A 21,909-nucleotide genomic window follows, 5' to 3' on the forward strand; every position below is an offset into this window, starting at 1 on the left:
TGTGCCATTCCAGCCTTCATAGGTGCTACCCGCTAACAGCACTTGCCCCAACAGTACGTTGAGACTACACGGGTGATCTTTGTCTTTGTGTGTGTGTGTGTGCAGGGAGCGGGAGTGGAGGTGTACCCAGGCAGCACCTGCATCCTGCTTGGCAATGGGATTCACCACTGCCGTGAGGGCGTTCTCATCATGGTGAGACTCCGGGTCAGGGCGATTGCGTGTGAGCCTAGTCTTCTTGGTTCTTTCGGTAAAGTCACGTAGAAGGGAAGTAATAAAAAAACATAATAAAAACATTCTTTTATTTTTTATTTTATTATGTTTTATTTTTATTATTTTATTACTTCCCTTCTACGTGACTTTACCGAAAGAACCAAGAAGATGAAGAGGCTCACTTCGTATAAGAGCCCACGACGGTTCAACCTCGCCGAGCGGTGGAGTCACGAAAGAAGCTTTAAATCGAAAAATGTGAGCCTAGTGTTAGATTCTAGATTTGAAGCTTTCGTGACCGCAAGGGTTCATACTCCTAGTTCTTTCGGTAAAGTCACGTAGAAGGGAAATCATAAAATAATATTAATATAAAATAATACAAATTCTCACGACGTTTCGACTGCAACACAAGCAATCATCATCAGGTGTGAAATCGCTGTCCGTGGTGCTGACGTTAAGAAAAAAACGCACTTTTTTCAAATTTTCTTGCTGTGGATTTCACACCTGATGACGATTGCTTGTGTTGCAGTCGAAACGTCGTGAGAATTTCTATAGTTTTATATCTATATTATTTTATTATTTCCCTTCTACGTGACTTTACCGAAAGAACCAAGAATATTAATCCCTGCAGTCACGAAAGCTTTAAATCAAGATTTGTTAATGTTACTGTTAATGCTAAGTGTTGGTGTGTGTGCGAGTGTTAATGGTAGCGTATGGGGCTTGTGTGTTAGCGTTACTGGTTTAAGCATTAGCAAAATCTCAAGGTCTTAATTTCGAGACAAAGCCTACCTAATTCTAGATTTGAAGTTTTTGTGACTGCAAGGATCCATACTCTTTGGTTCTTTCGGTAAAGTCACGTAGGTGAAAAATAACAAAACATGAACTAAAATCTAGTTATTTTTAAATCCTTTATATTAAGTTCGCTTGCTTGCTTGCTTACGACCGTGCAAATCTTTCGCTCGTTTTTTAACCCACTTCCCGTGATCCAATCGAGCTGACATTTTGCACACAGACTCGTTGTGCGAGACAATTAATGTTCGTGAAAAATGTTTTCCTAAATTTTACACTGTTTAGGGAAAACAATTTAAATATTTAATTACCAATTGCTTAATACTGGCAGACAATTATCTGACCCATAGGTGGCAGCCATCTCAAGCCAGAGGACGAGAGGACTCTAGCCGCCACGCATATAAAGGATTTATAGTGAAAAACTTTGTTTCTACGGGTTATACTTGTTAAATCCTTTATATTAAGTTCACTTGCTTGCGCGCTTACGACCGTGCAAATTTTTCGGTCGTTTTTTAACCCACTTCCCGTGATCCAATCGAGCTGACATTTTGCACAGACTCGTTGTGCGTGACAATTTATTTTCGTGAAAATTCTTTTTCCAAAATTATCTACTTTTTAGGAACATTTTTTTTTTCATATTTAATTTAAAATACCAATGTGATAAAAATGAAACTCTTACTCAAGAAAAACAGAAATGAATAATAAAATAAAACCGATGCCACGCATATAAAGGATTTATAGTGAAAAACTTTGTTTTTACGGGTTAATTTTTTATTTTCTCCGACGTGTCTTTACCGAAAGAACCAAAGAGTAAAGTCTACCTATTCCACCAGGTGGCGCTATTTGCCTTTAGTCTGAGCTATTGGGTTTAAAAAAAATATTTAACTCGTAAAAACAAAGTTTTTCACTATAAATCCTTTATATGCGTGGCGGCTAGAGTCCTCTCGTCCTCTGGCTTGAGATCGCTGCCACCTATGGGTCAGATGATTGCCTGTCACCATTAAGCAATTGGTAATTAAATATAATTTTTTTCCCTAAAAAGTGTAAAATTTTGGCAATCTTTTTTTCACGAAAATAAATTGTCACGCTAAACGAGTCTGTGTGCAAAATGTCAGCTCGATTGGATCACGGGAAGTGGGTTAAAAAACGACCGAAAGATTTGCACGGTCGTAAGCGCGCAAGCAAGTGAACTTAATATAAAGGATTTAAAAATAAGTTGTACGTGCTACTTCTATATTCCACCAGGATCGGAATCTTGACGATTGGGTTTCAGGAATAGCGCCTTTTAGCCTCGGCTCGAAGAGATCGTGATCCCAGGTTTTCACCTCCCCACCTCCCCCACCCCTTCTCTGCCACAGGACTTCATGGAGTCTCTCTATGACATGCCCAAGCTGTCCATGAGGAACAACCTCATCAGCAAGAACGACGGCCACGCCGTCAGCCTCGTGAAACCAGAAGCCTCGAAGCCCCCCGGCTGCCACGCGGAGAAGCACGGACAATTCAAGCTCAACAACAACAACGCAGCCGGTAGGTTCCGCGTTTCTTTATAAAACATTCTTTTTGTTAATCCAATCTGCCCCCCGGCTATGCCGTGATGTGGTCGGAGCGATTGACGCACGGGCGAAGGGGTTAAGAGTTCAAATCCTGGACGGGGTTCGATATTTCTCCAACTTCGTTATCGTCGTCGTCAATATCAGCAGCAGCAGCGGCGGTCGTATGAACGAAATTGTTGTTAACGATGCGTGTAACCAGGTCACCTACCCCCCCCCTCCACTGGGCAGAGGTCACAACCGGGTACCCGATACTCGTACCCTACCCGATACCCGGCCAGGTACGGGTACCCGTTTGCGACCGTGGTGCGGCCGGGTACGGGTACGGATAGGCCGTGAGTCACCGGTGAGTAACCGTTTGTCACTCATTTTGGGTAGGGTACGGGTACGGGTACGGGTAGCCGAGTAGGGTACGGGTACCCGTTTGTGACCCTGGTGCGGCCGGGTACGGGTAAGGAATCAAAACCCGTTTGCGACCTCTGCCACTGGGGCACGTGCACCCCCCCCCCTCTCCACCCCTCTTGCGTAACCTCCCACTACCACCATCACCACCAAAGCCAGGGCCGACTCCATGTCCGGAGGGAGTGGCTGGGCCTAAACAAAGATAGGCGGGTGCTAAAGAAGAAGAAGGGGGGTGGAGCCTAAAGGAAAACAGGCGTGGCCTAAAGAAGAAGGGGTGGAGCCTAAAGGAAAGAGGCGGGGCCTGAAGAGGAAGGGGCGGAGCCTAACGAAGAAGGGGTGGGGCCTAAAGAAGGGACGGAGCCTAAAGGAAAACAGGCGTGGCCTATAGGAGAAGGGGCGGAGCCTAAAGGAAACAGGCGTGGCCTAAAGAGGAAGGGGCGGAGCCTAAAGGAAACAGGCGTGGCCTAAAGAAGAAGGGGTGGAGCCTAAAGAAGGGGCGGGGCCTAATGAAGAATGGGCGTGGCCTGACGAAGAAGGGGCGGGGCCTAACGGATAAGGAGCGGAGCTTAAAAAGAGAAATTTCAGAGGCGCAATCAGGAAGGGGGGTGGGGGTGAGGTGGGGCCTATATAGAAAGGGCTGGAGCCCACAGATGTTGACCTTCCCCAGTGATTTCAGGTTGAGGGGTATAAACCATCATGACGCAAACTCCGGTCATCGCAGCAGCGGCGGCGGCTTTTGGCTGCTGACCGTCGAGCAAAGACTTTTAAATGCGCCGCTGTTTCTGCGGCCGTCTGGAACGCTCTTCCTTCCGATTTCAGGAAGCCAATGGAGCTATGCAATTTGAAATCGTCATCTAGATTGACAAACTGATTTCTTTAGAACGGCTTCTTGTGTTAGGTCTGTTGTCATTCCCCTCCCCCCCCCTCACTACCGATTATCACGGTTTGCTACGTACGGTGAGAAAGAAGTTGAACATGCATGTGTACGTGATGGTGGTGGTAATGATGATGGTGTTGATGGTGGTGAGGAGGTACACGCATGATGAGGAAGTGGGGGATGGTGGTGATGGTGGGTGATGTTGATGACGGGGCCGTCTGGAACGCTCTTCCCTCCGATATTAGGAATCCACTGGGAGCTTTGCACTTTAAAATCGTCATCGAGATTGACAAACACAAGTAGATCTTCTTGGTTCTTTCAGTAAAGTTACGTAGAAGGGGAATAATAAAATAAAAAAAAACATAATAAAATTAAAATTCTCACGACGTTTCGGCCACAACACAAGCAGCCGTTTACATATCAACACTGGAATTAAGCATATTAATGGTTAATTCAGATATGTAAACTCCTTTGTCAAGGCGCTCTCCTCCCCCGACCCAGCTTAAATATACGATGCCAAGCTTGGCGGTGTTCATTGGGACGCTGTCTTTCCGACAACTCTGTGTCTTCACCTGAGGACGGCTGCTTGTGTTGTGGCCGAAACATCGTGAGAATTTTTAATTTTATCATGTTTTATTTTTATAATTTTATCAAGTTTTATTATTTTATCATGTTTTATTTTTATTATGTTTAATTTTTATTATTTTATTATTTCCCTTCTACGCGACTCTACCGAAAGAACCAAGAAGATGAATCCCTGCAGTCGCGAAAGAAGCTTTAAATCGAAACACAAGTGTACAGTACATAACAGGGTAGTAGTAGTAGAAGCGTAAACACTCAAATACGTGCAGCGCAGGCTGCTCCAGCAGCAGCAGCAGAGCTTCAGGGCCGCAGACGTGCCCACAGGCCAACGCGTCACGCGAAATGCGTGCGACCTCGTCAGATGTGGGGGGCTAAGCGCGGCCCAGCCTGGATATTGCTCGGACAGGTGACCACCGTTGCCATATGCCGGCATTTGCGGGGCCACGTGGCGGGTAGCAGCAGATGGCAGCGGAACGAATCCACTTCCCGTAAAGCCTGCCCGCGCGCGGTCCCATGTGTACGCTCGCAGCTTTCGCCAACTCGCACTGAGCCGGCGTGGCGAAGTGTGGTCGTTAAGCCCTCCTTAGCTTTGCACGGCGTTGGCAGGCCCTCGTTCCAGGAGTGGAAACTCAACGCGTTCGTCATCAACACTTGGCGCGTGTGTGCGCTTAAATGGGGGGGGGAAATTATATATATAATAGGCGACGTTTCGGGCAACGGCCCTACTTCATGGCACACTAAAAAGATGCGTTTGGCAGTGGATTGACAAATGGCGCCGTGCAGCAGCGGCGTGTTGACCTGTCACCAGCTGGCGCTCGTTTTGTCGACCACGGAGAGATGATGATGATGATTATAATGATGGTCATCGTCCGCGTCGATGGCCGAGCGTGATTCGAACTCGCGACCCCTTCTCCGGCTCTTCGATCCGAACGGCCCCGCACCGCAGCGGAAAGACGCAGCGCGTGATAATCATCTTCTTATGAAGTGCAAAAAAAAACAAATGTATTGTAAAAAATATTCTACGAGAATAGACATTGGGAGTGGGACGGCGGCTGTGGCGGCTTTATTATTGGACACCGATTGCTGTTTATCGACCACGGAGAGATGATGATGACGACGATTGTAATGACGGTCATCGTCCGGGTCGACGAACGAGCGGTAATTCGAACTCGGGACCCCCTCCGGCTTGCGATCCGTGCGCCCCGCAGCGTGGTAGGTAATCATATTCCGTGTGAAGAAAAAAATATGATGAGAATAGACATTGCAAGTGGGACGGCGGTGGCTTTATTATTGGACACCACCAGCTGTTATCTAGTTAAGCCGCCACGGCAATATTGATGTAGTCGGAGTAAGAGGGATTATTCTGTTGGAAATTATAATGAATTACACGGCGAGCCTTGCCGGCCCCGCTTCCACAGCTCGGTAATGATTGCGCTCGGCCGGTTCCTTCCCTTAATTCGAGTGGGTTTCAAGACGCGTCAAATTAGCGCGCGCTCTTCCGTTGATTTCTATCGGCGCACGTCTTCGTGTGTCGGGGGGGGGGGGGGCGGGGGATCGTGTCAAGGTCAGTCTAGGCCGGTGCTATTCGGTGCCACAACCACCAGCCCAGAGGTCGCAACCGGGTACCTGATACCCGTACCCTACCCGATACCTGGCTACCCGTACCCGGCCGGGTACGGGTACGGGTAGCCGTTTGCGACCCTGGTGCGGCCGGGTACGGGTAGGCCGTGAGTCACTGGTGAGTAACTATTTGTCACTCATTTCCCAACGTCTTGTCTCTTCTCACAATTCAAGTTCCTAGAATCAACCCACCCACGCCTGCAACATGGCTTCATCTCAGAGGTCGCAATCGGGTACCCGATACCCATGCCCTACCCGATACCTGGCTACCCGTACCCGGCCGGGTACGGGTACCCGTTTGCGACCCTGGTGCGGCCGGGTACGGTTAAGGAATCAAAACCCGTTTGCGACCTCTGCCACAGCCTCGCCATCGCTTCCTTTCCGTTTGGCCAGGTCCACCGAGCTGTGGAACAGTTGACACCCGGTTTTTTTTCCCCCCCGGGGTCTGCCCTCATCACCTCCGCCACCGCGCTTGGCTTTAGGTCTTTTCTTGCCCATCTCGACGACCTGCCCTCCACTGCCCTGCACAACCGTGCGTCCCACCCATCGCTAGCGCCTCACAATAACATCTCCAGCACCTACCTGCCACGCCCGTCGTCCCAGCCTCCAAAGTTGCTTGCCCTATCCATCCTCCTGCACCACTGCAAGTGCTTCCCAACCATCACAACCTCCTCCTGCCACGTGATGCGGCGCCGTGGTGGCAGGATGATGCTGCTGTTGATGATGCTGCTTCTGCTGATGATGCTGCTGCTGCTGCTGATGATGATGATGCTGCTGCTGCTGATGATGATGATGCTGCTGATGATGATGATGATGCTGCTGATGATGATGCTGCTACTGCTGATGCTGCTTCTGTTGATGATGATGCTGCTGCTGCTGCTGATGATGATGATGCTGCTGCTGATGATGCTGCTGCTGATGATGCTGCTACTGATGATGATTCTGCTACTGATGATGCTGCTGCTACTGCTGATGCTGCTGCTGATGATGCTGCTACTGATAATGATGATGCTGCTACTACTGCTGCTGCTGCTGATGATGATGATGATGCTGCTGCTGATGCTACTACTGATAATGATGATGCTGCTACTGATGATGCTGCTGCTGCTACTGATGATGCTGCTGTTGATGATGCTTCTCTTGATGATGATGCTGCTGATGATGATGCTGATGTTGCAGTGTAGGTGTTAGCGCAACGCTGCACTACAAATGGTTTTACGTTGATTAGGATGTGGAATTCGAGCTGATGGCTTGATGCACTCACAAATGTATTTTAGTTTGTTTGTTACGAAGCCGATTGGAGGTTAAGGTGCAAAACATGCACGCCTGCTGCTGTATATTTGGAATTTGCGTGTCTCTCTCTCTCTCCCCCCGTGGTGAGATGTTAACTCTCTCGCCTGGTGTGCAGGAGGTCGTGGGTTTGATCCCGACCCTGACGCTTGCTGCTGTATATTTGGAGTTTGCGTGTCTCTCTCTCTCTCATCATCATCACGGTGGCTAGGAGATGTTAACTACCTCGCCTGGTGTGCAGGAGGTCGTGGGTTTGATCCCGACCCTGACGCTTGCTGCTGTATATTTGGAGTTTGCGTGTCTCTCTCTCTCTCATCATCATCACGGTGGCTAGGAGATGTTAACTACCTCGCCTGGTGTGCAGGAGGTCGTGGGTTTGATCCCGACCCTGACGCTTGCTGCTGTATATTTGGAGTTTGCGTGTCTCTCTCTCTCTCATCATCATCACGGTGGCTAGGAGATGTTAACTACCTCGCCTGGTGTGCAGGAGGTCGTGGGTTTGATCCCGACCCTGACGCTTGCTGCTGTATATTTGGAGTTTGCGTGTCTCTCTCTCTCTCATCATCATCACGGTGGCTAGGAGATGTTAACTACCTCGCCTGGTGTGCAGGAGGTCGTGGGTTCGATCCCGACCCTGACGCTTGCTGCTGTGTATTTGGAGTTTGCGTGTCTCTCTCATCATCATCATCACGGTGGCTAGGAGATGTTAACTACCTCGCCTGGTGTGCAGGAGGTCGTGGGTTTGATCCCGACCCTGACGCTTGCTGCTGTATATTTGGAGTTTGCGTGTCTCTCTCTCATCATCATCACGGTGGCTAGGAGATGTTAACTACCTCGCCTGGTGTGCAGGAGGTCGTGGGTTTGATCCCGACCCTGACGCCTGCTGCTGTATATTTGGAGTTTGCGTTGCGTGTCTCTCTCCCATCATCATCATCACGGTGGCTAGGAGATGTTAACTACCTCGCCTGGTGTGCAGGAGGTCGTGGGTTTGATCCCGACCCTGACGCCTGCTGCTGTATATTTGGAGTTTGCGTGTCTCTCTCTCTCTCATCATCATCACGGTGGCTAGGAGATGTTAACTACCTCGCCTGGTGTGCAGGAGGTCGTGGGTTTGATCCCGACCCTGACGCCTGCTGCTATATATTTGGAGTTTGCGTGTCTCTCTCTCTCATCATCATCACGGTGGCTAGGAGATGTTAACTACCTCGCCTGGTGTGCAGGAGGTCGTGGGTTTGATCCCGACCCTGACGCCTGCTGCTGTATATTTGGAGTTTGCGTGTCTCTCTCTCATCATCATCACGGTGGCTAGGAGATGTTAACTACCTCGCCTGGTGTGCAGGAGGTCGTGGGTTCGATCCTCCATCCCGACGCTGACGGCCGTGTATTTACAGTTTGCCTGTTCTCCCCGTGGTCGTGTGGATTTTTTTTCGTGGTTCCTCTTGATTCTCTTACCTTCACATGTAGCAAGGTGCTTTTAAAGTATTTGGCTGCTATAAATGTCCACGCGATAAGCCACTTCGTTGAGACTTAAAACTAAATTTATTATACAATGTCTAACGTATTTTATATAATTTAATAAACATAAATCTAAGTGAAAGTTAGTGAGATTTCCTTAGACTCAGAGGCACGGGATATACCACAGATTTAACAATTGCCCGAGTTCTGTGATCCTATTTTTGTGATGTTTATCCAACCCCCACTAACGAGTGATTACACTGGTTAACACACTTTTTCTGGCATAAGGTATTCCAACGGGTTGAAGGTAATTTTAAGGTGCTGATTCCAAATCTGGCATCAGTTTTTGTCTATCACATCAGGTTTTTGAGATATCAAATATTGCATTTTCAATAAAAACTGCAGAAGAAAAAAATGAAATAAATGTGGATATCTACATAAAATGACATTATAAACATACTATCCTAAAAATACAGCACCATATTTTAATACTAAAGCAGTCACTGACTCGCAACAACTTGCAATCATAAGTGACAGTTAATTTCGGGTGAAATCAATGAAAATGGGGTATGCTGATAGCATAAAAATGAGAAGTGATAGAGCAAATCTGAGATCAGATTTGGAATCAGCACCCTGAAATTAGTCTAGAACAGCTGCAAAAGTCCAGGCCAGAACAAAATGTTTATTTTTTGTTGACCAGTGTTATTCATGTGATATACATGTGATATGCATGTGACATACATGTGGGGTGTGGGAACACTGGTGTACCCGCAGTACAACCCACGCGTGCGAGTAACGGTCATGTCACTGCGGGTGCGAAGACCAAGAGGGGGGGGGGGGGGGGGTTAATGTCGTTGCGTAAGTTGCAATGCATCATGTTAATCCGAGAATATGCACCACCTCTTATTGGTTGGGTTATTCGCATCGAATCAACATGCTGCCTTCTGGCAAGCCGGGGAATATGTTCGTGCGGCGAACGACCAACCTTCGCTGCCTCCGTACTGCAGGATTGCAGAGGCCATGTGCATAGCCACCACCACCACCGCCACCACCACCACCACCGCCACCACCACCGCCACCACCACTACCATACCATCACGTGGCAACCCAGCGGCATTTGTTTATGTCACGGTTGACTCTTCCGCGAATGAGAGCGGGGAGGGTGAAAATGGTATAATTGACGGAGGAATTTGATGCGCATCTCTGCAGCAAAAAAACGAGATGCCGTTTTTGCCAGGGATCGCGCCGTTTTTGCAGATGAAGCGACGCCGCATTTCACGAAGTCGGAGCGGTGTCCTTTGCAGCGTGGGCACAGGGAACGCTTCCGCACCAGATGGAATGGCTGCGAGTGAACATGAAGGAAGCGGGACCAATTGTTGGAGCGCAATTAGCGAAGCTATTTGACTAAATGCCTACGCGGAAATGGAATTCATCAATCGTGAAGTGACGCCTAAATCATTCTCCTGTCCGAACGGAGAGACAAAACCGACTCGAAGGACTTGCGAGGCCCCATTTGTCCCGCTTCGCGCACGTAATTCGTTTTGCGGGAGATCGTTGCGAAGCAAACTAATGGACAATTCAGAGGCCACCCCGACCACGTGACCAAAGGTGGATTCACAAAAATTTAATTCTCCCATCGACCGCATACATTCAGTCGATCGGATTCCGGACAAAAAAAGATTAATGAATATCAAAGATCATTGTGTACGGCTCGGCTAGACTCTGAAATCGCCGTCGCTCCGGTGGAACGGCCCCGCGCGAGGTGACGGGCACGGAGCCCGTCGGCAACGGCAGCCTCTTCATCAAGAGGAGCCTCTCGCCAGCCACTAGAGGCCGCTCTTCCCTCCGTGCCGCTGCGCCCAGAGCGGCTCGTCCCCGCGTGGATTCGTGTCGCCGCGTCAGACGCACACGCGGAGAGCCAATACCGCTGAGAGCCTGTGATGAACAGAGCCTGGGTTCGAATTCGAGTCTCAGCTGCCCGTGATGAACCCAGACTGAGAGGCTGGGTTTGAGTCCGGGTCTCAGCTCCCCGTGATGAACTCAGACTGAGAGGCTGGGTTTGAGTCCGGGTCTCAGCTCCCCGTGATGAACTCAGACTGAGAGGCTGGGTTTGAGTCCGGGTCTCAGCTCCCCGTGATGAACTCAGACTGAGAGGCTGGGTTTGAGTCCGGGTCTCAGCTACCCGTGATGAACCCAGACTGAGAGGCTGGGTTTGAGTCCGGGTCTCAGCTCCCCGTGATGAACTCAGACTGAGAGGCTGGGTTTGAGTTCGGGTCTCAGCTCCCCGTGATGAACTCAGACTGAGAGGCTGGGTTTGAGTTCGGGTCTCAGCTACCCGTGATGAACCCAGACTGAGAGGCTGGGTTTGAGTCCGGGTCTCAGCTCCCCGTGATGCACACAGACTGAGAGGCTGGGTTTGAGTCCGGGTCTCAGCTCCCCGTGATGAACTCAGACTGAGAGGCTGGGTTTGAGTCCGGGTCTCAGCTACCCGTGATGAACCCAGACTGAGAGGCTGGGTTTGAGTCCGGGTCTCAGCTACCCATGATGAACACAGACTGAGACCCTGTGTTGCGAGTTTCTCAGCCCGGTCACCAGTGATGCACCTTCCCAGCTCTCGCAAACCCGAGGATGGAAAAGCTGTATTGAGATCGCATGAAGAACGCGCGGGAGTATACGTGGCAGAAGGGGGGAGGCAGGGGTTAAGCTCGTAAGAGTTATGATAAAAATAAGTCGTACGTTTGGTGTTGGCGCCATTCGCACAGTGTGAAGCCTTTGCGAAGGCGCTACGTTTCACAGACGGGTACATTCGCCGTGGCGCGGCGGCGGCGAGATGTTAACTACCTCGCTGGATATGCAGGAGGTTGTGGGTTTAACCTCGACTCTGATGCCTGCTTGTGTATTTGGAGTTTCCGTGTCCCCTCTCCCTGTGGTCGTCGTGAATTTTTCCCTCCACGATTAGAATCAACGTCACGCGTTTTGGCTGCCGCTCTACATTTCCACGCAACGATGATAGGCCACTCCGTTGAGCTACAATTGGTGGTCAGGCCGCGTCTGAGAAAGCGCTACGTAGCTGAGTGGGCCTTACCTGATTATTTGTTTTAAGAGTAAATAGCTGATCTAGCAATCGAGGCCAATGTTGCTCAAGTGGTTTTAACCATCTTCTTGGTTCTTTCGGTAAAGTCACGTAGAAGGGAAGTAATAAAATAATAAAAATAAAACATAATAAAATAATTCTCACGACGTTTCGGCCACAACGCAAGCAGCCGTCCTCAGGTGGAGAACAGGTCCGTCAAGTAGACAGAGTTTGAATGGTTTTAACCAATTTAAAACAACGCAATTAGCAGATTGTGTCCTTCACGTATATCCGACTCTCCAGTTAAAAGAAATAAAAGTACCTCCTGCACAACTCATCGGCACTGCACGGCTTGTCTGGCTGGTGGAGTGCATCGTGATTTTCGGCAGCATTGTTTCAACACGGAGCAAACTGTGGACTTGGGCGAGGGACGTGGGGAATGGCAGACCCCGGTCGGGATTTGAACTTGGCGGCTCTGACCAGCCCTTCCCCCCCCTCACCCCTCACCTTCCACTACGTGCTTGCGAACCTGAGCGAGCGAGCGAGCGCTTTGGAGAGATTTATTCTGTCGATCGGCGAGATCGCCGATCGGTACCGCTTGTAACATTTTCTCGCGTCGATCCGCGAGGTCGGCCCCGTTGACCCGTGTGTGCGCGGGGTTCATGTCGGCGGGAGTTTATTTTTTACGAATTGAAAAAAAAAATGAAATTACCTATCGTTGGCTGCAAAAGCAGCGAGGCTTTCGATGAATATTCATCGGTGGGAGTTGACTTGGGGCAAATGCGGCGGGTTTATTTAGTACCGCCGGCCGGAACACCTCATTGTCCCCCGGAGAAAATGGGTTAAGAAACGACGGCCCCCCCCCCGGGCCCCCCCCCGTGGAGGGAGACGCGACGTCGAGCCTGTAGACGGATCTGCTAGGAAGCCCTTAGACAGTGTCTCTGGGCGACACACAGAACCCCGTCTCGCGTCTGACGCGAGACGGGGTTCTGTGTGTCTCTGGGCGACACACAGAACCCCTTCTCGCGTCTGACGCGAGACGGGGTTCTGTGTGTCTCTGGGCGACACACAGAACCCCGTCTCGCGTCTGACGCGGGACGGGGTTCTGTGTGTCTCTGGGCGACACACAGAACCCCGTCTCGCGTCTGACGCGAGACGGGGTTCTGTGTGTCTCTGGGCTACAACACAGAACCCCGTCTCGCGTCTGACGCGGCGGCAACGTGGCGCAATGCAGAGCAATTATACACCACGCAGCCTCGTCTCGTCCTATACAGAACCCTCGTCTCATCCCATATAGAACCACCGTCCCATACAGAATCCTCGTCTCATCCCATACAGAACCCTCGTCCCATCCCATACAGAACACTCATCTCATCCCATACAGAACCCTCGTCTCATCCCAGACAGAACCCTCGTCTCGTCCCATACAGAACCCCCGTCTCATCCCATACAGAACACTCATCTCATCCCATACGGAACCCTCATCCCATACAGAACCCTCATCCCATACAGAACCCTCATCCCATACAGAACCCTCGTCCCATACAGAACCCCCGTCTCGTCCCATACAGAACCCTCGTCTCATCCCATACAGAATCTTCATCCCATACAGAACCCTCATCCCATACAGAACCCTCATCTCATCCCATACAGAACCCTCAACCCATACAGAACCCTCATCTCATCCCATACAGAACCCTCATCTCATCCCATACAGAACCCTCATCCCATACAGAACCCTCATCTCATCCCATACAGAACCCTCATCTCATCCCATACAGAACCCTCATCCCATACAGAACCCTCATCCCATACAGAACCCTCGTCTCATCCCATACAGAACCCTCATCCCATACAGAACCCTCATCCCATACAGAACCCTCATCCCATACAGAACCCTCGTCTCATCCCATACAGAACCCTCATCTCATCCCATACAGAACCCTCATCCCATCCCATACAGAACCCTCATCCCATACAGAACCTTTATCTCATCCCATACAGAACCCCCATCTCATCCCATACAGAACCCTAATCTCATCCCATACAGAACCTTTATCTCATCCCATACAGAACCACCGTATCATCCCATACAGAACCCAATACAGAACCCTTGTTTCATCCCATACAGAACCCTTGTTTCATCCCATACAGAACCCTCATCCCATACAGAACCCTCATCCCATACAGAACCCTCGTCTCATCCCATACAGGACCACCGTATCATCCCACACACTGCCTACGTAACCAACGCAAACATTTTTGCACGTTGAAATTACATCTTTTTTTAAAACACGATCCCTGGGAGCATTTCCGTAAGGGTGGGGGTTTCCGTGAGTCGGGGTCTTCCGCATCCCGGGGACTGTCTGCGTGTATGCTCCTCACTTGATAACTCCCTTCACTATCGCGCACTCCTCTGCCTGTTGTGTTGTTGTTGCGGTAACTCGCTCGCCCCGTGCCCACTCGCCAGAGGTCGCAAACGGGTTTTGATTCCTTACCCGTACCTGTACCCGTACCCAGCCGCACCAGGGTCGCAAACGGGTACCCATACCCTACCCATACCCGGCCGGGTACGGGTAGGGTACGAGTATCGGGTACCTGATTGCGACCTCTGGGATGAAGCCATGTTGCAGGTGCGGGTGGGTTGATTCTAGGAACTTGAATTGCGAGAAGAGACAAGACGTTGGGAAATGAGTTGCAAACGGTTACTCACTAGTGACTCACGGCCTACCCGTACCTGTACCCGGCCGCACCAGGGTCGCAAACGGGTACCCGTACCCGGCCGTACCCGTACCCTACCCATACCCGGTCGGGTACGGGTAAGGTACGGGTATCGGGTACCTGATTGCGACCTCTGGGATGAAGCCATGTTGCAGGCGCGGGTGGGTTGATTCTAGGAACTTGAATTGCGAGAAGAGACAAGACGTTGGGAAATGAGTTGCAAACGGTTACTCACTAGTGACTCACGGCCTACCCGTACCTGTACCCGGCCGCACCAGGGTCGCAAACGGGTACCCGTACCCGGCCGTATCCGTACCCTACCCATACCCGGTCGGGTACGGGTAAGGTACGGGTATCGGGTACCTGATTGCGACCTCTGGGATGAAGCCATGTTGCAGGCGCGGGTGGGTTGATTCTAGGAACTTGAATTGCGAGAAGAGACAAGACGTTGGGAAATGAGTTGCAAACGGTTACTCACTAGTGACTCACGGCCTACCCGTACCTGTACCCGGCCGCACCAGGGTCGCAAACGGGTACCCGTACCCGGCCGTACCCGTACCCTACCCATACCCGGCCGGGTACGGGTAAGGTACGGGTATCGGGTACCTGATTGCGACCTCTGGGATGAAGCCATGTTGCAGGCGCGGGTGGGTTGATTCTAGGAACTTGATTTGTGAGAAGAGACAAGACGTTGGGAAATGAGTTGCAAACGGTTACTCACCAGTGGCTCACGGCCTACACGTACCCGTACCCGGCCGCACCAGGGTCGCAAACGGGTACCCGTACCCTACCCATACCCGGCCAGGTACGGGTAGCCGGGTATCGGGTAGGGTATGGGTATCGGGTACCCGGTTGCGACCTCTGCCCCTCGCCGGGCACATCTGTGAAAAAGAGCTTCACGGCTCATCGGATTTTACCTCCCACACGGATGCCGGGATAGCAGAGCGTTTTGCCGCATTACCACCCCTGTCGTGCTTCCCCTGAACCTCCAAGAATCAGAAGGTTATTTGCACTGGAGGAATCCGATGAGCTATGAAGCTCTTTGCACGCAGACGCCCAAGGCGCCGAGCGGGGGATTAGCAACGATGCGATTTAGTGCGGCGCACGTAGGTGCGTGGGTTGAACTTCTTTCGCACCGTACGTAGCCAACCGATTCGTTGAGCTGTCGTCTGCGATGGTGGTCAGGTCGCTTCTGAAGAAGAGGCCAATCGGCTCGGCGGGCTTTACCTTATTCTTGGTTTAGATTTAAAGCTTTCGTGACTGCAGGGATTCATCTTCTTGGTTCTTTCGGTAAAGTCACGTAGAAGGGAAGTAATAAAAATAAAACATAATAAAATGCAATTCTCACGACGTTTAGGCCACAACGCAAGCAGCCGTCCTCAGGTGAAGAACAGGTTTGTCGGAAAGACAGCATCTGAATGAGCACCACCACGCTTGGCAGCGTATATTTAAGCTGGGTTGGAGGGGGAAGAGCGCCTTGACAAAGGAATTTGCATATCAAGAGGAATTTAGCATATTTCTGGGAAATGCAGATATGGGATTAGTCACTACTTGTGGAATGCGTAGGAGGTGGGCGGGGGCTTTCAAAGTCATATTATGCCCGTGCATTATGCAGGATTAGCAGCATCAAAGGGAGGGAGTAGGGTTAGCATTAATAAAGGGAAGAAAGTCACGTAGAAGGGAAATAATAAAATAATAAAAATAAAACATAATAAAATTAGCTCTGCTATCCGGCACGTTGCCATCCAGAACGCTCTATTAACCGGGAGCTGTCATAGACAGCAATGGAAATTTCGATTTAGATTAATCTTCAGATGAATCCCTGCAGTCACGAAAGCTTTAAATCGAAAGTTCCATTGCTTTTATGACAGCTTCCGGTTAATAGAGCATTCTGGATGGCAAAGTGCCGGATAGCAGAGCCTTTGCTCGCTGTGCATACTGTAAATATAACGACGCGTGAAATAACACGATGGGGCATGAATGCCTCCAAAAACTATCATCAAAACTAAATACGAAGATTCCTAATGACTCTGACCCCCCCTTCTCGCCCGGCCCCTGCGTTTACCCCCCCCCCCCCCCCCGTTGCAACCGCAGGCGACCTCGGACAGAGCCCGTCGCTACCGTCTCGCGAGGGCGCTGCGGAGGAGAAGGGGGGCGACGATGGCGGGCGGGCGACGGCGACGACAGATTTGTTGGAGCCGGAGGAGGCGATCGCGGTGGAGCTGGTGAACTCGTCGCAGACGAAGAGGGAGTGGAGGGAAAGCGCCGCCGCCGCCGTCGCCGCCGCCGGCAACCCTGAGCAGCCGATGGAAACGCAGGTGACTAACGGGAAACGGTGGCGGGATGTTATCGCCCTCGCCTGGTGCGCGGGAGGTCGTGGGTTCGAGCAAGCCCGACCCCGACGATGCCCGTTGTGCGTTCTGTCTCTCTCTCTCTTTTCCCCCGTGGTGCTGCTTGCTAACAAGCACTTGCCCCAACAGTCTGTTCAGGCTGTACGGGGGATCTACATCATTCCTTGCACGTTTTGTTGCCAGAAAAAAGGGGAGAAACCCTATTAGTGTATTTTGGTACTGGCAAAGGAGGCCTCGTGATGTAGATGTTCACCCCGAGCTCTCATTACTCTGATGGTGCGTTGTCTTCTTGGTTCTTTCGGCAAAGTCACGTAGAAGGGAAGTAATAAAATAATAAAAATAAAACATAATAAAACAATTCTCACGACGTTTCGGTCACAACGCAAGCAGCCGTCCTCAGGTGAAAACCAGGTCTGTCGTGGCGACAGCGTCTGAATGAAACAGCACACGTGCTTGGAGCATATATATAAGCTGGGTTGGAAGTGGGGAAAAGAGTGCCTTGACAAAAGAATATGCATATCAAGAGGCATTTAGCATATTTATGGGAAATGCAGGTATGTGATTAGTACTACTCATGCCCGTGCATTATGCAGGATTAGCAGCATGAAAGGGAAGGGATATGGGAAATGCGCCTTTTGGCATCATCTGGTCGAACACCGTATGAGACTAGGCTCTAAGGAAAGCTGTCTCTGGTGTGGATCAATGAGTTTCAAGGACAATGCATCAATTATTAAGAGTATAGTTTTTTGTTTGCATTTTGACTGCAAGTTTTGTGGTTAATGTTAACGTGATTCCTTGCAAAAGGTGTCAGTTTTGTTGCCAGAAAAAAGGGGAAACACCCTATTAGTATACTGGGGATCTTTGTTTTTGGAGAGGTCATGGGGGGGGCAGGGTGGTTTCAGTGGGGGGGGGGGGGTCACAGCGATAGGCTCGCACATCGCACTGATTAAGTGAAACTTTATATTCGTAAACTGCGGTCGCGTGTTCCTAAGGATCTCTCTGACCCACGCGTGTTGCTTACTCGCAATGGAATAATTGATAATTGTTTTTTTACCCTTTTATCTGACAAACTGACACCTTGTTTTTACAAGCAGTCATGTTTACATAGACCACAATACCTGCAGTCATAATGCAAACAAAAAACAGTGCACATTATCAAAGTTATGTTTTTTGTTTGCATTATGACTGCAGGTATTGTGGTCTATGTAAACATGACTCCTTGTAAAAACAAGGTGTCAGTTTTGTTGCCAGATAGAAGGGTAAAAAACCAATTATCATATTTTTACTGGCAAATGAGGTTCCAATGGAATGGAATAATTCACAACCACTTTCAATCCACCGCTGGATAGTGGCCTGCCGCCCCATGCCGTGTTGATGACGGCGACTGCTTGACCATAAATTTCGATTTAAAGCTTTCGTGACTGCAGAGATTCATCTTCTTGGTTCTTTCGGTAAAGTCACGTAGAAGGGAAGTAATAAAATAATAAAAAATAAAACATGATAAAATAATTCTCACGTCCTCAGGTGAAGAACAGGTCTGTCGGAAAGACAGCATCTGAATGAACACCAACCCAGCTTAAATATACGCTGCCAAACCTGGTGGTGTTCATTCAGACGCTGCCTTTCCGACAGACCTGTTCTTCACCTGAGGACGGCTGCTTGCGTTGTGGCCGAAACGTCGTGAGAATTGTAATGTATTATGTTTAATTTTTATTATTGTATTATTTCCCTTCTACGTGATGACTTTACCCAAAGAACCAAGAAGATGAATTCCTGCAGTCACGAAAGCTTTAAATCAAAAATCAAAATGTTTCTGTCTCGTGTTTTTATCATCTCGACACAATAATTTTACTGCCAGCAAGGGTCAAACGTATTCTCATAATCGAACTGGAATCGCTGGGCCCACAGTGCCGTGTACTAGTCGCCCGCACTGCCGCTCTCCGCAACGGAACGCCGTTTCCCCAAAGACGCAATCGTCGCGTTTGACGCGCTCGCTCGCCCGCTCGCCCGCTCACTCGCTCGCTCACTCACGTGTGGTTTTGTTTCCTGCCTCCCTCCCCCCGTCACTGTCGCTGCAGGCGTGCGGGGGAGACGCGGCGACGACGGGAGACCTTCCCGCCGAGATGTTCATCTCCATCGTGGGCAACTCGTTCCGCCACAACGGAAAGGGCAGTTTCGGAATCCTCTACTACTGACCGACTCCTGCGCGGCGCGGGGGGCGGGGGGGTCGTCCGGCGTTGTCGCCCCCCCCCCCACCCCCTCCCCCCTCGGTCGACGCGGCCGCCGCACGTCAGAGGGACTTGGAGGACCTCACCAACTCCAGATCGCGGCATGATTGACGTTGGTGCCGCTATGCATCGCCCCTCCTTCCCTCCTACCAGATCGCGCGGCCGTTGCTCGGTCGACACCCGACCTCTTGCAAACTCGCCGCCACTACCATCTGACGTTTGGGGGCTTCTCCTTGTCTACACAAGTTGGCACGTGCTACAGTCTCCATCATCACCGCCACCACCACCACCTTGGTCGCTAGCCCCCTGGGCACCACTCCGGCGTCCGTCGCGGTCACCTGACCTCCAGCACCCCCCGCGCACACGCTTCCCACCCATCAGCATCCACCAGCATCCACCTACTCTTCCTGGTGGCATCTACGCCGCTCTCATGCCACGCTCCGGTCTCGACCTATCCTCCTCCATCCTTCGCGCGCGTCCACATCCATACCAACCTCCTCCTCTCCCTGATGGCACCTGCAGCTCTTTCCTGCCACGCTCTCGTGTGTCGGAGCCCCCGGGGGCGTCGTCGCGCTTCCGTGGCAGCCGCCCTCTTCAGCTGCCGGAGCCTCCCTCGGCAGCCGCTAGAGGCCACCGCTCCTCCCCTCCCGATGCACGAAACACACGGCGGGTCCCCACCGCCTGCGGATTTCACGTCGCTGCGATGAACCCAGCCTCTCGGTCTGGGTTCATCGCGGTCGGTCCACACACGGACTCTAACCCAGCCTCTCGGTCTGGGTTCATCGCGGTCGGTCCACACACGGACTCTAACCCAGCCCCTCTCAGTCCTGGGTTCACTGATGACGGCCTAGACCCGGACTCTAACCCAGCCTCTCTCAGTCCTGGGTTCACTGATGACGGCCTAGACCCGGACTCTAACCCAGCCTCTCCCAGTCCTGGGTTCACTGAGGACGGCCTAGACCCGGACTCTAACCCAGCCTCTCTCAGTCCTGGGTTCACTGATGACAGCCTAGACCCGGACTCTAACCCAGCCCCTCTCAGTCCTGGGTTCACTGATGACGGCCTAGACCCGGACTCTAACCCAGCCTCTCCCAGTCCTGGGTTCATTGAGGACAGCCTAGACCCGGACTCTAACCCAGCCTCTCCCAGTCCTGGGTTCACTGAGGACAGCCTAGACCCGGACTCTAACCCAGCCTCTCCCAGTCCTGGGTTCAATGAGGACAGCCTAGACCCGGACTCTAACCCAGCCTCTCCCAGTCCTGGGTTCACTGAGGACAGCCTAGACCCGGACTCTAACCCAGCCTCTCCCAGTCCTGGGTTCAATGAGGACAGCCTAGACCCGGACTCTAACCCAGCCTCTCCCAGTCCTGGGTTCAATGAGGACAGCCTAGACCCGGACTCTAACCCAGCCTCTCCCAGTCCTGGGTTCACTGAGGACAGCCTAGACCCGGACTCTAACCCAGCCTCTCCCAGTCCTGGGTTCAATGAGGACAGCCTAGACCCGGACTCTAACCCAGCCTCTCCCAGTCCTGGGTTCAATGAGGACAGCCTAGACCCGGACTCTAACCCAGCCTCTCCCAGTCCTGGGTTCACTGAGGACAGCCTAGACCCGGACTCTAACCCAGCCTCTCCCAGTCCTGGGTTCAATGAGGACAGCCTAGACCCGGACTCTAACCCAGCCTCTCCCAGTCCTGGGTTCACTGAGGACAGCCTAGACCCGGACTCTAACCCAGCCTCTCCCAGTCCTGGGTTCAATGAGGACAGCCTAGACCCGGACTCTAACCCAGCCTCTCCCAGTCCTGGGTTCAATGAGGACAGCCTAGACCCGGACTCTAACCCAGCCTCTCCCAGTCCTGGGTTCACTGAGGACAGCCTAGACCCGGACTCTAACCCAGCCTCTCCCAGTCCTGGGTTCAATGAGGACAGCCTAGACCCGGACTCTAACCCAGCCTCTCCCAGTCCTGGGTTCAATGAGGACAGCCTAGACCCGGACTCTAACCCAGCCTCTCCCAGTCCTGGGTTCAATGAGGACAGCCTAGACCCGGACTCTAACCCAGCCTCTCCCAGTCCTGGGTTCACTGAGGACAGCCTAGACCCGGACTCTAACCCAGCCTCTCCCAGTCCTGGGTTCATTGAGGACAGCCTAGACCCAGACTCTAACCCAGCCTCTCCCAGTCCTGGGTTCATTGAGGACAGCCTAGACCCGGACTCTAACCCAGCACTCCCAGTCCTGGGTTCATTGAGGACAGCCTAGACCCGGACTCTAACCCAGCCTCTGTCCTGGGTTCACTGAGGACAGCCGAGACCCGGACTCTAACCCAGCCTCTCCCAGTCCTGGGTTCATTGAGGACAGCCTAGACCCGGACTCTAACCCAGCCTCTCCCAGTCCTGGGTTCAATTAGGACAGCCTAGACCCGGACTCTAACCCAGCCTCTCAGTCCTGGGTTCACTGAGGACAGCCGAGACCCGGACTCTAACCCAGCCTCTCCCAGTCCTGGGTTCATTGAGGACAGCCTAGACCCGGACTCTAACCCAGCACTCCCAGTTGGGTTCATTGAGGACAGCCTAGACCCGGACTCTAACCCAGCCCTCCAGTCCTGGGTTCAATGAGGACAGCCTAGACCCGGACTCTAACCCAGCCTCTCCCAGTCCTGGGTTCACTGAGGACAGCCGAGACCCGGACTCTAACCCAGCACTCCCAGTCCTGGGTTCACTGAGGACAGCCGAGACCCGGACTCTAACCCAGCCCTCCCAGTCCTGGGTT

At 51.7% G+C, this 21,909-nt stretch overlaps 1 protein-coding gene across 1 annotated transcript in view; it reads left to right on the forward strand.

Moving 5' to 3' along the window:
• SHCBP1 (SHC binding and spindle associated 1) overlaps positions 1-19,858 on the forward strand; it is a 40,045-nt gene extending 20,187 nt beyond the window's left edge. Inside the window, exons 11-14 of the mRNA XM_061576078.1 lie at positions 106-192; positions 2,355-2,523; positions 16,661-16,884; positions 18,996-19,858. Coding sequence (XP_061432062.1) covers positions 106-192; positions 2,355-2,523; positions 16,661-16,884; positions 18,996-19,112 — 597 coding nt within the window. The 3' untranslated portion in view covers positions 19,113-19,858. The remainder of the gene's footprint in view (positions 1-105; positions 193-2,354; positions 2,524-16,660; positions 16,885-18,995) is intronic.
• The last annotated feature ends 2,051 nt before the right edge of the window (positions 19,859-21,909 follow it).

This window comes from Lethenteron reissneri, chromosome 60 (genome assembly GCF_015708825.2).
Source record: "Lethenteron reissneri isolate LAM-NWPU_2019-01 chromosome 60, ASM1570882v1, whole genome shotgun sequence".
Classification (NCBI taxonomy): Eukaryota; Metazoa; Chordata; class Hyperoartia; order Petromyzontiformes; family Petromyzontidae; genus Lethenteron; species Lethenteron reissneri.